This window comes from Mizuhopecten yessoensis, unplaced genomic scaffold (genome assembly GCF_002113885.1).
Source record: "Mizuhopecten yessoensis strain PY_sf001 unplaced genomic scaffold, ASM211388v2 scaffold2049, whole genome shotgun sequence".
Taxonomy (NCBI): Eukaryota; Metazoa; Mollusca; class Bivalvia; order Pectinida; family Pectinidae; genus Mizuhopecten; species Mizuhopecten yessoensis.
The window spans coordinates 232,555-248,437 of record NW_018404352.1 but is presented as its reverse complement, the minus strand read 5'-3'; the positions used below and the strand labels follow the sequence as shown (position 1 = coordinate 248,437).

At 35.6% G+C, this 15,883-nt stretch overlaps 1 protein-coding gene across 2 annotated transcripts in view; it reads right to left on the bottom strand.

The window, feature by feature from the left end:
• The window catches only part of LOC110444617 (polyamine-modulated factor 1-binding protein 1-like), a 49,848-nt gene extending 34,389 nt beyond the window's left edge, over positions 1-15,459 (bottom strand). For both annotated transcript variants that reach the window (XM_021488985.1, XM_021488993.1), the window contains exon 1: positions 14,980-15,459. In XM_021488985.1, the coding sequence (XP_021344660.1) occupies positions 14,980-15,186 (207 nt within the window). In that variant the 5' untranslated portion in view covers positions 15,187-15,459. The remainder of the gene's footprint in view (positions 1-14,979) is intronic.
• Positions 15,460-15,883: the final 424 nt, after the last annotated feature.

Genomic DNA, 15,883 nt, shown 5'->3' with positions numbered 1-15,883 from the left:
TTCGCTAAGATGTGTAAATGGTTTATCATTAATTGAATATTACGGAACATTGTAAAGTTAGGTAACGCTTGGCTAACGCTTAAGAAACCATCACTTTGCATATGGAATGAAATATGATAAATGATTAATCGTGACTTTCAGTGATTAATGATATATCTATAAACCATATATATATTTCCATTACAACGAAAACGAAAATCACCCTGAGTGATATTTGGTTGTATTGTCTAGATTAAAAATTGCCATCTGTAAATTCAAACTACCATAGAAATCATAAAACATGGTAAGCATAGTCAATACATATATGTTTTGCATTTGTAAAATAAAAAATATGTTTCGATGATATTTTTTGTCTTCATAACCGTTGTTAATTAAACGTACAAAACAATGCCTATAAACTGAAGTTAGTTTTGACGGTATAGGTTACATAAATCCTTCGCAGGGCCTCCGTAAATGTATACTCAGTGATCACATCTTCGGCAGGGCAATGCACCACGAGGCTTTGGTTATGTCTTATCTGGCTTACAGTGTAAAGTAATTTACCCTTATATATGTAGATATATAGATTTAAATATAAGTCACGTGAGCATCTGGATCTTGAGTTGGACCAATACAGGAATTCACCCTCATAATTACACACTGACTGGTTAGATTGATACAGACAACATAGACGACATTTATTGTTTTTCTGCTCAGTTTTTAGAAAAAAATTAAATTAAAAACATTTTTTATGTTCAAAACTATATGACCAATGAAAAATAAATATATCATATGTAACATTTTAAGAGCGTCTAGGATTTTCCCTTTACATCGTAAAGCTGTACAATATTTGACGTGTATAGGGGTCCTCAGTGCGTTTGATAGCACCTCCAAACAAAGGCCAAATCTGTGCTGCCGTTTGATTAGCAAGCCGAAAGAATGCTGACTTGAAACTAACGTCTTTATGTGTATCAACACAGTAATGTCGTCGATCGACAATAGATAGAGGTTAATAATAGATCCCGTTATTGTTTCAATTTGACCATACCGAACATTTTTACACGAAGGTCAACCCGCAATTATGTTGGCTTCTCTGTGATATATATTACGGAGCTATGGTACCGTAGTATACGTTACGTCAAATGTATATTGTTCTTGGTCATTTTTCATTGTTGCCTTACCTAATTAAACCGAATGACCGGACAGGAGGTAGTACAGACCCCTTATTAGAGGTTAGTGTAGAAATCCTGTAACCCACTTATGAAAAATTGAACGAAATCATTCAATGTTTCCCTAAATTGTATAGTATCTACTTTCGGAATTTTAATGATTATTATTATTATTTTCATTGATAAGCCTCTAATTTTGTTACACAGAAATAATTTTTAAATCGTTTAATTTTTTCACATAAATTCATGTGTTAATAAAAGATAACTGTTTAAGAAAATTTAACAATATGTTTTTTCACAGCTTACAACTAACAGACTACCTCTCTATTAACCTAGCTAGAACATGCTTGACAATATAAGTTATATCCTGTTATTACAGGATATACCATCTTTCTATTTCGTTACTAAACACTGGCACCATATCATAAATTGTATTTACTTTTATTTTCTGAATGATATCTTGTACATCCACCAGACATTAAATTAGTGGTAACACCATGGACCTTGGACACCTGCACGAGAACTTTGGAAAGCATTGTCCACTAGGCCTCTCAGTGTCTCCGCCTCATACATAAAATACAAGCTCGAAGGTTGGTAGGTATCAATTATGTATGATGTGTTGTAATGCCAATCTGTTTTCATGACAGTGCTGTGTTTACTATTCCATTGTTGTTCGATACAAGCTGTACATTGATATCTCACCAAGCTATGGTAGTCATATTGATTTTTACCTAAATAAGCGTTATTCGGATGTTTGCACTTTGATTTCCAGTCCAACAAGGAGCGTATTATTACAAATATAAAGGTGTACCGATGCATGTTTGTTGAAACAATGGAGCTCGTAAGGATTTATATAGAAATAGATCTAATAATATCTCCAAAATATTGATTTCATCAAATAACATATATCGGTTGAAGCCGGAAGAGCAACTTATTTCATTGATAATGATACAGTAAGATCATTAAGATAATTTAACATATAAAATTATAAGATATATATATATTTATATAATAGTTTGAAGACAATATACTTTTGGTTCAATTAATTACATTGACTTGCACTGATACTAAAAGGATTACTATCGCTACCAAAATACAACATATACAAATGTACATGTTTATCAAACATGAGTTTACGCATACTCTGTTGTTCCTAAATCGATGGCGTACATGAGTGTGATACGACACACGAAACAATGATATCATCTATCCAAGTTATTGCCAATAATTAAATGTTCCCTAGCGACACTGAAATGCCCAGATTTAACACGAAAAGAACTCAATATACGTCCAGTGTAATACATAATGCGTTAAGTAGACATCACAAACCAAAGTTAAAATTTCCGTCGTATAAATAGTAGTGATATGTTTTGAAGGCAACGGTAACTGTATATCATCTGAGAAGGGGCACGGTTCTTAAATATACACAGTTTACTCATAAATAAATTGGAAATAACAAGTTCTCCTCTAAACATTAGTTCAAACCAATTCTGATTTCCAACTTTTCGGAGTCGAGCATCATCGATGGGTCCTAGAAGGATGGGCGAAACTGCTGTATGGTGGGATGCAACTGCTATATTGTGGGACGAAACTGCTGTATGGTGGGATGCAACTGCTGTTTTGTGGGACGAAACTGTTGTATGGTGGGACGCAACTGCTATATTGTGGGACGAAACTGTTGTATGGTGGGACGCAACTGCTATATTGTGGGACGAAATTGATGTATGGTGGGACGCAACTGCTATATTGTGGGACGAAACTGCTGTATGATGGGACGCAACTGCTATATTGTGGGACGAAACTGCTGTATGGTATGACTAAACTGCTGTATAGTGGGACGAAACTGCTGTATAGTGGGACGAAACTGCTGTATGGTGGGACGAAACTGCTGTACAGTGGGACGAAACTGCTGTATAGTGGGACGAAACTGCTGTATAGTGGGACGATACCGCTGTATAGTGGGACGAAACTGCTGTATAGTGGGACGAAACGGCTGTATGGTGCAGGGAATTCATTGTTGGCATGCTGTTTCTATTACTTTTAAAGGTGCAGTCCCATGTGCGTGTCTTGGGTTCACATTTAGAGAGAGAAATGATACTTTGCATGTATCGTGTATTGGTGATTCAAAATATTTTTCTTGGATATTCATTATCTGACATTTTATTTTGCATTAGTTATTTGTTATCTGTGTAATATGCTCACATTGTTCGATGATAAAACAGTGCCACTTAATCACAGAATGACACACTTTGTATCAAACAATCAAACGTCTGAATGGCCAGGACTTAATGCTCCTGTCACATACTGGTATTGTCATTGTGCCAAACAGATAGGTGTAGCCTCATGATATACGATGACGTCGATTTTACGAAAACCTACAAAATATTTGATCTGGCTGTAAACAAACATTACCCGTACGTTTTAATATCGGAAACAGGGCATTGATCTGGCAAATTGCCACACAATGTCATCTCCCTTCAGGTACTTTTATGCAAATTCACGATCACCTTCATACAGGTAAGCTTGTTCTAACGGACCCCGTATCTTGGACTCATGTCGTGTTCCTTGATAAGATCATCAGGAAGGTCCTTTCAGATCAGACTAACTGCTGTGTTCACTGCCACATTCCCTTTGATATATAGATTCACCGTCAAGGTGGAAGGTCCTTGTAAACGATTTTTCCAGAATCAAAGCAATATTCGGATATAAATATTTGCCAACCGAAAAAGAACGAGATTTTTGTTAGAAGTGAGTACTTGTAGAATGCATAGGTCTATTTATAACAGCTATCAGAACTTTGAATTTAAGTTATAATAATTTATTATTCATTTTATTATTTAAAGCTAAAATCATTTAAAGACGCGCTCGATGTGTGTGACGTATACATGCAAGCATGCTGGAGGCAGGGAATGTTGATGTATTTGCCTCCTTGCGATAGCGCCGATCTGATGCCGACTTAAGAGTGCGTCCCCATGGAAATAGCATGCCGAAGGCACCCTACATATCATCCCATTTGATCGCATTATACTGACAACGTGTTATCCAGGTATCATTTCCCTAAATGCTGAACGTTAAACAGGAAATATCAACTTCCACTTTTAGGACCTTGGTTTGTCCCGACATGGAAACAGAACCAAATGCCTTCCTCACTTAGGCGAACGTTCATACTTAAGCCGAAAGTGAGGTATTGATCAATTTTGTTGCTGCTTTTAGACATGTATACGACGGGCTGGCAACAGATATTACATGCAATATACATGTGGATATACCGTTTGTATACTTACTAAATTACGTACTGAGAAGACACGAAATGTATGTCGAACTAAAAAATATCGTCCTTATTGTGTAGCTTTCTAGTATTTATCTAAACACTCTTTAAAAAACACTCTCAGATGAATCAATGGTGAGGTGTAGGTATTTGGAAAATACATTTTCTTCTGTGTTCATAAGGAGGCGATAATCTGGGATCTTGAATTGAATAGTAACAAAATTCATGAATTAATGACACAAAGTAAATGAGTAAAACAGAAAGTCAGTGAACGAAGACGAAATCAGATTGAAAAAAAATCCACCATACACATCAGGGACCAAGAAGATACCAATACAAAACAAATATATATAAAACAAAAAGGGACAATGTCAAGCTTAAAACTCAGGTGGTGTACACATGGGAGATAAATCGGTCACAACGACAAAGACAAAAACGCCTTTTATCAGAGTACACAAAACATCTTTAGATTATATTATATATCAATGTTAGTTAATACTTAACCGTTTATCTTGTTACCAATACACCTACTGCCTTCTCTGAGGTCTTTCTGATCTACAAATATCAGGAGGAACCCCTCCGAGATCATACACGTATAAAAGGATCTGACGAAGCCTGATTTTCCTTGCCTAGTTAAATATTGATAATCTCTGGAGCTCGTATCAATAAGTACGGGGATGGTTATCGAGTTATACGCTGGTTTGTGTACCTGTGTTGTACCAGATCGCGGGGTTTTACGTCAACATTGGACAGAATGAATACATACGACAAATAACGCATCGTGTAACTTACATTGGCTGATAATATCGCTGCGGGTGTTATTGGGCTAGTTCAAAGTCTTTGAAAATATCTATATACATGGTTTAGCACTTCTTAAATACTTTACGTACGTCTTGTATCGAACGTCTAGTTGTTTTAGGTTTTATTAAATTTCATTTTAAGCTTATAAGTTAACAAATATATAAAGGTTTATTGTTACGCATGCGTTTTCAGAGTATTCTGTTTAGTCATTCAAATAAAGGTGAGACCTTTACTCCTGTCTTATTTACTAGGGAATTACCAAATTGTTAACAAAACCGTTATTCGACATCAAAATCGACACAATAAGGGCTCGAAATTGAAGCAAGGAAAGTATATAGTGTACCTATTGACCATTGAATGAATTATGCAGAATAACACCAGGTGTTACGAAGGGTAAGCGTTTGAAGGTTGCGCGTAATAGACAGATTATAATATTAAATATTATGATAAATATTAGTGTTATAGGCGAATTAAAGAAAAGATCACACCTTCCCCACGTATGTATATGGTTAATGAGCAAAACAAAAGAAATCAATAAAAGTGTCAATTTCAGCTTAACCTATACGGCCTTGACCTTCAATACAGTACTTGCTTATGGACTAGATAACAACCACTACAACCTCACCGTGTACTGTTGTGAGTATTACGGGCGCCGTGTAATTCTGTATAACCGCTCTGATGCAAATGATTGCATGTCAATAATTAATCAATTTTGGTTGCTGACATCTAACACGTAAACCTCCCACTTTTGAGTAGGGACACTACCTTCCAAAACAATCGTTAACTTGTACTTTAATTCAAAATGTTCGGCCCCCTTTAATCGAATCGGAAAATTAAAACGGAATTTATCTTTAGAGTTCTTAAATGGCATACATGCCAAATTACGTTTGGCGGTTTATAAAGCGTGCCTCAGTCTTTTATGTGGTGAAAGAACTATCAACGAACAAACACATGAAGTTATCAATTGTAACTTGTAAAATGTAAATACAAAATACGTCAGGAAATCATCGGGACGTGAAAATCAATAATATGGATTCTTATTATTTCAATTTACAAAGTTTAATGCATTTTCTGCGGTGATAGCCAGACCTATGGTTTCCTATATTTGCATCACAATCACTAGGTGTTTATGTCATAGTATTACATGGGATCAGCACGCTATCATTTTTTGTGCGAGATTCGAAGATATCTCTGCAAGGATATCATATGGGTAAGGTCTTGATGCATGTACATTGTTAACCACATGTGATTTGCCGAGATTTATTTTCAAGATATATTGACTCTCATATACCTTTTTGTTACTTCACGGGAAAATTTAATAACTGGTATGATTAAGTTTGAATTGCTCGAAAAGAAATTTGTTTGTCATTTATAGATTATTAGGAAAAATTATTCCAAAATACCGCCCGATATCATAATTAAAGGTAATTCAATAATCTGCACTTGAAGATGATATGATTATCAAGTCTTCCTCTAATCATTTTTATCAAGATTGTTGAGGATTCTTTTGATAAATATTTAAGATCAGATATGGAGTAATCACAATTTATTCTCCAAAATAGAATTTTGAAAAAATGGTTAAGCAATCAATCGATAGAATTGAATTAATCAATTTTGAAAATATCTACAGTTGGCGATATAATTGTTGGAACTTTCCAAAAATAATTTTTAAAAAGCCAACAATACCTGTTTAAACCACAAAATTGTCATGAGGTATCAGAACTATCAAATACCAACAACTTAAATATCCATTACGCCAAATGTTCAAATGATATTTTAAAGTATGTCTGTCTATAAAACGGTTTTTTTTCTGTGAATATTGTCTGAAGAGGACTATTCTAAACACCAGGACATGCATTTTTTGTTATCAATTTTAATAACGATGAAAATAGTATTGATTTGAAAAACGCAAACGGTGAACTGTGTTGGCCGTATATTTTATCGAGGCCTCGGTCCTGTTCCACGAAACACTCGTCAGTTGAAGTTTTAATCAAACAATTTGATCCTGTTCGTAAAAGCCCCATGCGATGATAAAAAATAGTTGCTATATGATTAGATGTTTTCATATTTATTGAACAAAGTGGTTCCAACAGCTATGTTATTTAAGCATGCCTTGTTAGGTTTTTGCACGAGGAAGTAATGCTGATCTATTAAATAAAGAAAGGTTAAAGTCGCTTCTGAACAAACAATATATAGTGCAAAGCTGTATCGTAAATTGTCAACTATTCAATACATCCACTTTGATAAAAATCAAATATTTAAAGATTTATTCGAGTCCTGCATACTCGCAGTCTTGCAGTCCTTTCTAAACATTCAGGTTACAATACTTTTTCTGGGAAACATCACAAACCTATGTTTAGCTGGACAAAACCTGACACATGCATTAGCGGAAGATACATTTCTTTAAACTATGTCAATATTTGGCTGTGATGTTTCACAGAGAAAGTATTCTAACATGAAGGTTTAGAAAGGAGAAAAAGGGGGGAAAATGAATAACAACCCGGAATTCCAGAACTGTTACGCATTCAAATAGGGTGTTTGTGAACACTGGCAGTAGGAAATGACACAAAAGGCATGAAATGAGGAATATCCAATAACACATTCAAAAGATACGATTTCCTTTGTCAATAAACATGTTTAATCTAATATGAATAAAATTAATAATTGTTGAGAAATTAATTCGAATAAATGAATGTTGGAGTGTGGAAGTGTATAAAAGAAAAGGAGTAGCATATGAAATGAATTGTAATATAGCCATAGAGATGATGTATGCTCTGACTATCCGTCTGCTTATAACTTTAGCTGTATTGTGAATCTGATATTATGAACAGTTACAGAAGTTGCCGTATTGCTACAGTGTATATGGGACATTTCTAATATTCAAAAGTACATTGTCTGTGAAAGGAGTTAATATTTACTTGTAATCTAGAGTCATTGTCCCATGATAAATCAGTGTAGGAACTGACCGAAAAATAATACTGTTTCTTACAAATGGAGTTCCTTTGTGTCACTTCACATTTAAGCATTATTGGACAAAACCCCGGTTCTTTTCTCTGCATGATCAACATTAAGTTAATCATACAAATGGTACATAGCTATCTACTCAAAGTGGTATGTTGTTGACACGGGGCCTATATAAATCCGACCTATTATTAAGGAAACGCAAATCTCATCATGTGTACGTATTAACGTATCTTTGTATTGACTCAAAAGATCTTTACGTATGGACGTTTAGGCACTCATAATGAAATGGCTTTGTGCTGGATTAACCAGTACTGAAGTATTTAGTGGGAATTACAAAATCCTGAATATACAATTTCCTTTATCTAACATTTCAGTACATCTATTAATTGGCCGTTCAAAGGTTGTAGAAGAAAGCCCTCTTTTAAGTCGTAGTTATCCTCTATTTTCATTTGTACATTTCGTTCTTTGGCCAAGATGAGGAAGAATGACTATTAAATTGTCGCTGAAAAGCAGATGTCGTGACAAGAATGTAGGTGTCATGGGTATTTATAAGATTTTATTATACAGATGCATGGGAAATTATTTTTCCGAATAATCATTTCCCAGTGGTTGTTAGCTGTCCTTTTTCTTAAATACATGATTTAACCTAAGCGTGGTACATGTATCTGGATGACTATTCAATAACCATTATCATATAATGTTTTTCGCTACAAGAACGACATGCCTGACCGAAACGATCATTATCCATTACTCGTAATTTGTTATATTAACTCATTCTCCCCTGAAATTTCAAAATGAACTATTCCATCCTTTGAATTGGAAGAGTTGAAATGCGTCTTCAGGGGTGAATTAGTTAAATGCTGTAGCTTCTTCAACGTTAGGCAGTAGCATTGGTATTGATACAGATGCATAATGTATCGGTTGGTCTCGGTGCGTTTTATTTTGACAAAGATGTTTTCCTATTATTGTTTTATTTGCATGATTCACTTTCCTTGTCTTACTTACTGATTACTGTATAGTTGTTTATTTTCGCGGGGCTTCTATTTCGTGGTTTCCCCAATCAGACCTAGCTCGCGGGGATTAAATCATGTGAAATATGACGAAGTAAAAATAGCCAGCGCACGAACAGGGAAATGGGTAAGCAGACTTCATCGAAGCATTAGAAAATATATAAATAACATTCGACGGGTATTTAATTTCGCGCTATCTTTAGTGACCGCTAATACCACGAAATTATATTCCCCGCGAAAATTACCAACCATACAGTACTGCAACTGTTTAATAAACATTTAGTACTTCTTTTATGCACGTTTGGTCCTTATGTGATGACTCTGCCTATCAAAATGAGCTTTGATCTGGAGATGACATCAATATAGATATTACCGTTAATGTTATAGGATGTAAACAGGATCTTTACAGCCGTTTCTTTATTGTTAAATGTCCGACAACGCTTAGATTTTGTGACACTGACACGGTACCATAAACGAACATTAAACATCACAAATAGACCTTGTAATTGAAGAGTATGTTTACCTACATAGATCCGATCACATTATTAAACATCGCACAGCGATTGGGTCCCTCCTACAAGGTCAACTACTTCTCTGTAGCTGTGTACGTTATTTAATATGTAAATACAGCGCGTGCATTGATGTAAATTGCTTAATTGGACGGAAGGCGGTGGTAGAAAATTGAAAACAGAGTATAATAATAGGAAGGCAATCTGGACTTCATAATTTATCACATAGCATCATCAGATAAAGATTTATCTGGGGGTTTTCTTTCTTTTTTTAAAACAAATTGTTTTGCAGTGTGAATATCCATTTTATAAAGATTATAACAAAATGTATATTCAATTCACTTTTTACTCTTTTTAAAAGTTATTCACACATAATTATATTCAAATCGATTATACGTCACTGGGACGGAAATCCTGCCGACCTGTTATGTAATGCACCATACAGTTATTATTTGATCTATGGCGTGGTTAATATCACCCGTACAACACAAGGGGTATTTCTTCCCTTTCATCTTTAAAAAATAATACTCAAAATGATGTACCAGTCAACCATTAGGTTATTAGATAACAATGGGGTATAGTGATGAAAGCTGCAGGCTCCTGACATAAAACGACCAGCAAACAACTTTGATAGACAATTCAAACATGTAGTATTTGATATAGTTTGTAAAATGGAAACCAACTCAGCGGGAAACAATATCCTTTCATGAGTAAGCAAATCTTATCAAGACACCGAAAACCACATTTTCACTAAATATCCTATTTTAATTGTTTCGTAACCTGCCAAAGAAAAAATGACCTTGAGAAACGTTAATGCCTTATTAGGTTAAGCTCGCGAGTATGTTCTATTCCATGTTTCTCTACCAGAGAAAACACTGTTCAAGCTATGTATGTTAGGAAAATTCAGGAAAAGTGCGAAAATGGGGACTGGAACAAAACGAACAACCTATCCGTTCACATCCCTTGTTATGTGGTGTATAACCCATATCAAATACATTTTGTTTAAATTTGTACACATTTTATCAATTAAAACATCGACTGTTTGTAAAAAAGAAAAATGACTTGTAATCAGAACATGGCAGCGACGATCACTGAAAAATTCTTTCTGATTATAATATTTGTTCTTATTGGGGGTTTATCCATTCATATATTTTTAAAGTCTACATTGTCATTCTTAAAACTAAAATACATGTATATATATTTAAAAATGGATGTCGAATGTTGAAAATGACAACACAGGGTCTCGAGAAATGGAGGTTGATGTAGGCTATGGGCAAATTTCAAAGTCATCACTAGTACCTTTTGCATTAATTGTCATTGTTTCGGTTCTTAGTTTAACATGTGGCATCACTTGGATTTGACCAAGGCCTTGTATGTGCGATAACTGCCGCTGCTTCGGTTCGCATTTTGAGAATATGACATTACTTGAATTTGACTTAGATTTAAATGGAATGCATTTCGAAGCAGAAGACGATTCTCCTTCCCGGACAACTGGTCTTATTCTCCTGATCATTTCCATTGGTCTCTATGTATATCTCCTTAATTAACTTATTGTCCTAGTTTCAATGACTTTGAATTCCATTATGGCTAGGTATATATACTTTTGTATTCGCTTTTTTCATGTTTTTTATTATGACCTTATTTTGGAAAGGAAATAAATAAAACTGCAACACGGTATGTATTCTTACGTGAATAGGATAAGTTAGCATGGCTGTTATCTGGATATTGGGTACAGCTTTGAAATGTGATAGCGTTGTATTGACAATTAGTGTCCAACTTATGGTTCTGTATGACACAGCACGCTACGAAAATAACACAACAAAGGGTAATTGCTCACGGCCGAGTGACCAAATACCACCTGTTGGGTTCCCTTTACAGCCTATCTGATTAATGACCCGAGTTAATCATTTATTTGTCCCGTTACGTTTTAAGGTCACGTGTCATTTGATATTCATAAGAATATATATTCAACGTTGGCAACCAGGGTTAGTTTGTACAACATGAGCATGCCTTCCTGAAGGTAGAATATGGAACGTGTGGCAATACATAGACAGTAGACGCATACGAGCAACGGGAGGCGACTATGTATTTTATATCAATTGTATAACATTTTATTACATACTTACCAATAAATACGTTTTGTTTTGTATATGCGATACGACACAGTTGCTATAACTCATATCAGCCCTCGCCGTATCACACCCCAAAACCCGTATCACACCCAAAAACCCGTATCACACCCCACAACCCGTATCAGCCCTCGCCGTATCACACCCCAAAACCCGTATCACCCCCCAACCCCCGTACCACCCCCCAAACCCCGCATCAGCCCCCGCCGTATCTCACACCCCAAAACACGTATCACACCCCAAATCCCGTATCAGCCCTCGCCGAATCACAACCCAAAACCCGCATCAGCCCTCGCTGTATCACCCCCCAAAACCCGTATCAGCCCCCACCGTATCACACCCCAAAGCCCGTATCAGCCCTCGCCGTATCACAACCCACAACCCGTATCAACCCTCGCCGTATCACAACCCAAACCCCGTATCCCACCCCAAAACCCGTACACCCCCCCAACCCCGTACCACCCCCCGCGTAACCCCCCCCAAAACCCCGTACCCCCCCCCAACCCCCGTAACCGCCCCCGCCGTATCACACCCCAAAACCCGTATCACACCCCAAAACATGTATCAGCGCTTCCCGTTTCACACCCCACAACCCGTATCACACCCCAAAACCCGTATCACACCCCAAAACCCGTATCAGCCCTCGCCGTATCACACACCCCAAAACCCGTATCAGCGCTTCCCGTATCAGCCCGCAAAACCAGTTTCACTATTTTTTTGGAACACTTTTAATTTTTCCCATCTTTCAAAAGAAAAATAGATCTAATAAGATAGTAGATCTATCCGTATTTCATTAGTTAGTATGTAATAAACAGAATCAAACATGCCTTCGGCCTCGGGCTGATATTGGAGTCTCGGGTTGATACTGGGTGTGATATGGAAAAAGACATGTATTACTCTCTATATATATCATTGCTGGTTAGTTTGTTCAAGCATGAGATACCCTGTAACGAAAGATACCCAGTATCACTTCAGATAAAATTCCAGACAACAGTAAAAGCTAATTTCATTCCTATTAATTTCGTGTGCCAATTACACGTACAATTTAGACGTGAGATTGGCGAATGTTTGCTTGTCTACAGATTGACGTAATTTAATTCATAAAATTATCAGATCAATTTAAAAAAACGACCACATCCTGAATCCAATGACAACTAGACAAATAGTAACATAATATACAACGATTTCCTGGTCACGAATGCACTAGTTTTAATCATTTCTAGCTGTGAACAAGGTACGCGTTAATGCATTTGCAAATAAACTCCATGCAACCACATATGTTATGTGATCTCTAACTAGAAGCCAGCCACCTTAATAACAACCGGTGCTCTACCGTATTGTAATTCGTTGTTCCTGGATATGTTTTATTGACAATTCGAACATTCATCTCTCATTACTCGTTCATAATGATTTTTTAATGAATACAGGATACCTTACTTTACATTATGTTGTATCATGAAACCATGAAACTAAATGTTATCAGGTACATTTGATCGATTACACATGCATAGTGTGATTTAAATGACCCCCCCCCCCCCCCCCTCCCTTTGTTTATGGTGAAACTTTCATGGTTGCCATTTAACCAACATCAGTTAAAAGTTAAAACACCATGTGAATAACTTATACATACATAGTGATATAAACTGCTGCACATTCTGCATATTATACTCAATCATCATATTCAATTTTAAAAGCAATTGTTGTTCTAAGAAACCTGTCGAATCTTACCGCTACTACAAAATCTGTTTTAGTTATTGTCAATTATTAAATTTAAAAAAATATTTGATCACATCGTATAACATTATATTACTGGTACTACATCGTATCACGTCACATAACTAGTATTGCATTAGATTACATTATATAACGTCACATAACTAGTATTACATTATATTACATTATATCACGTCACATAACTAGTATTACATTATATTACATTATATAACGTCAAATAACTAGTGTTACATTATATTACTGGTAATACGTCACGTTACATAACTAGTATCACGTCACATAACTAGTATTGCATTAGATTACATTATATAACGTCACATAACTAGTATTACATTATAGTACGTCACATAACTAGCATTACATTATATTACATTATATTACTTCATATCACATTATACATCAAAATATGTGATTTAAATAAATTGATACAAAATAGTGCAAACTAATTTACAATGAAGTGTAAGAGTATTTGAATTAAACGCTCCGGAAAATTCTAATATAATAAAAGAATGTTTTTTAATTTTCTCTGACGGACATGAGTTCGATTTCAAGGACGTCTCAGTGGCCATGTATGGAATACCAAATGAATTAAACTCTTATGTACGTATGTATACAGCTGTAACATGTGAAAATGCATCCATATGTTGTATAAAAGTCTCTTTAGAAATCCCATTTCTTTTGATATACGTAAACGGTGAATACTTTTGCTCATGAGGTTGTCGGTGTTATGCATACATGTATATGATAGCAGTAAAAATGCATATTAAGAAAGCTTATTACATATGGAGGAACATGGAAGTGCCTCGTCTGTTAGTCATAACATCACGACTTTATTTAAATAGAATACTGTTCTACTTGTTACATTCTCAGATACTAATTGAACTGCCCTTTTATTCCATTCAATTCACAGATTTCATTTCTGATCTTTCCTATAGTCGTTAAAAAATACATGCATTTTAGTATATGTCTGCAGCTGAACATTTTCAGAAATCGTTAAAACTGATGTTTTATCATAAAATATCCTTTCCTCTCCATTACGTACTTGACGTAATGTGGTACATTTAGAAATGGGTATGCGTTCCAAATAACATTAGGTTGGACACGATCATTCCACCAAAGTATGACAGAGAAAGCTTGGCTATGTACACTTTCATAACGGCGGATAGTAATACAGAAGATAACATTGATTATACATAAAATATCATTTATTTAATATCATATATCATGTACAGTTTTTTGGGGAAAACAAAATAAATCTTCTAAAAAATAATTCGAGCACGTGAACTAACAATTTCCAAAATATACAGATAACCGATGTCTTGATGAAATTCAGAAGGGACATAATGGCAACTGGCCTATGACAAGATAATAAAAATCACCGCTTGTGACAAAAGTTTAGCCAAAGGATAAACTTACCGATCGTATCCTTTCCAAACTGATTCGAGCTGTGTCCAGCTGCATGTCATCATGCTGGCTAGAGGAAATATTTCCGTCGGAATCTGTGGCATCAGGGAACGTCTTTGGTCGTTTCTTAGAACGAACGTTGTGCCTCAGTGGCCTTAGGGATGGTTTAGGACGTGATCCTGGGAAAAATTTCCCAACAATATTCCGATCAGTTTCCATCTGCTTCAGTATGAGAAACCGAAAATTTCTATGGGAACATAAAGGCTCCTGATTTTGTCCCTGGACACAATTCAAAGGTCAAGAGCAAAACCATGTTCTTGAATGGTATGTGAATATCCGCGTGTTACCGACTTGATAGTATATTAATTCATAAAAAAATTAACCTTGAGTGGTAAAGTACTTTTTCTCCTTTGAAAATATACAAACAAGGTTGATCGACAAAAGCATACGAGTCGTTCGATCCACGGTCAGGTGTCGTCTGCTATACAGCGAATGGCGTGTATCTCGTTTCGTCTGCTAACGTTATCAATGCGGTCACGTGGTGACTATTGCTACAAGTCCTTATGAATAGTAGGATATAAAATGTAAATAACACCGACAGAAAAATATCGTATTTCATTTGAATATAAAGTTTGATAAATCTTTAAACAACCACCACTCATACCAAGTACTTTAAGTAGTATTATGGGATGGGACTTTACCGGTAGTGGAAAGAACAACATTGCCACTTGGATACCAGGAAAATCAATGTAAATACAGTTTATGTACGCTTTATACTTAGCTGGTGTGTGTCGTAAAAAGTATTATTATTGTCTATTTATGGGAATTTTATATCTATTCAAGATTTCTACTGGTAGCCTATGGGATTTCTAACTGTGTGTCTGTAGCATTACTAGTGAATGCTGCACTCGTTGCC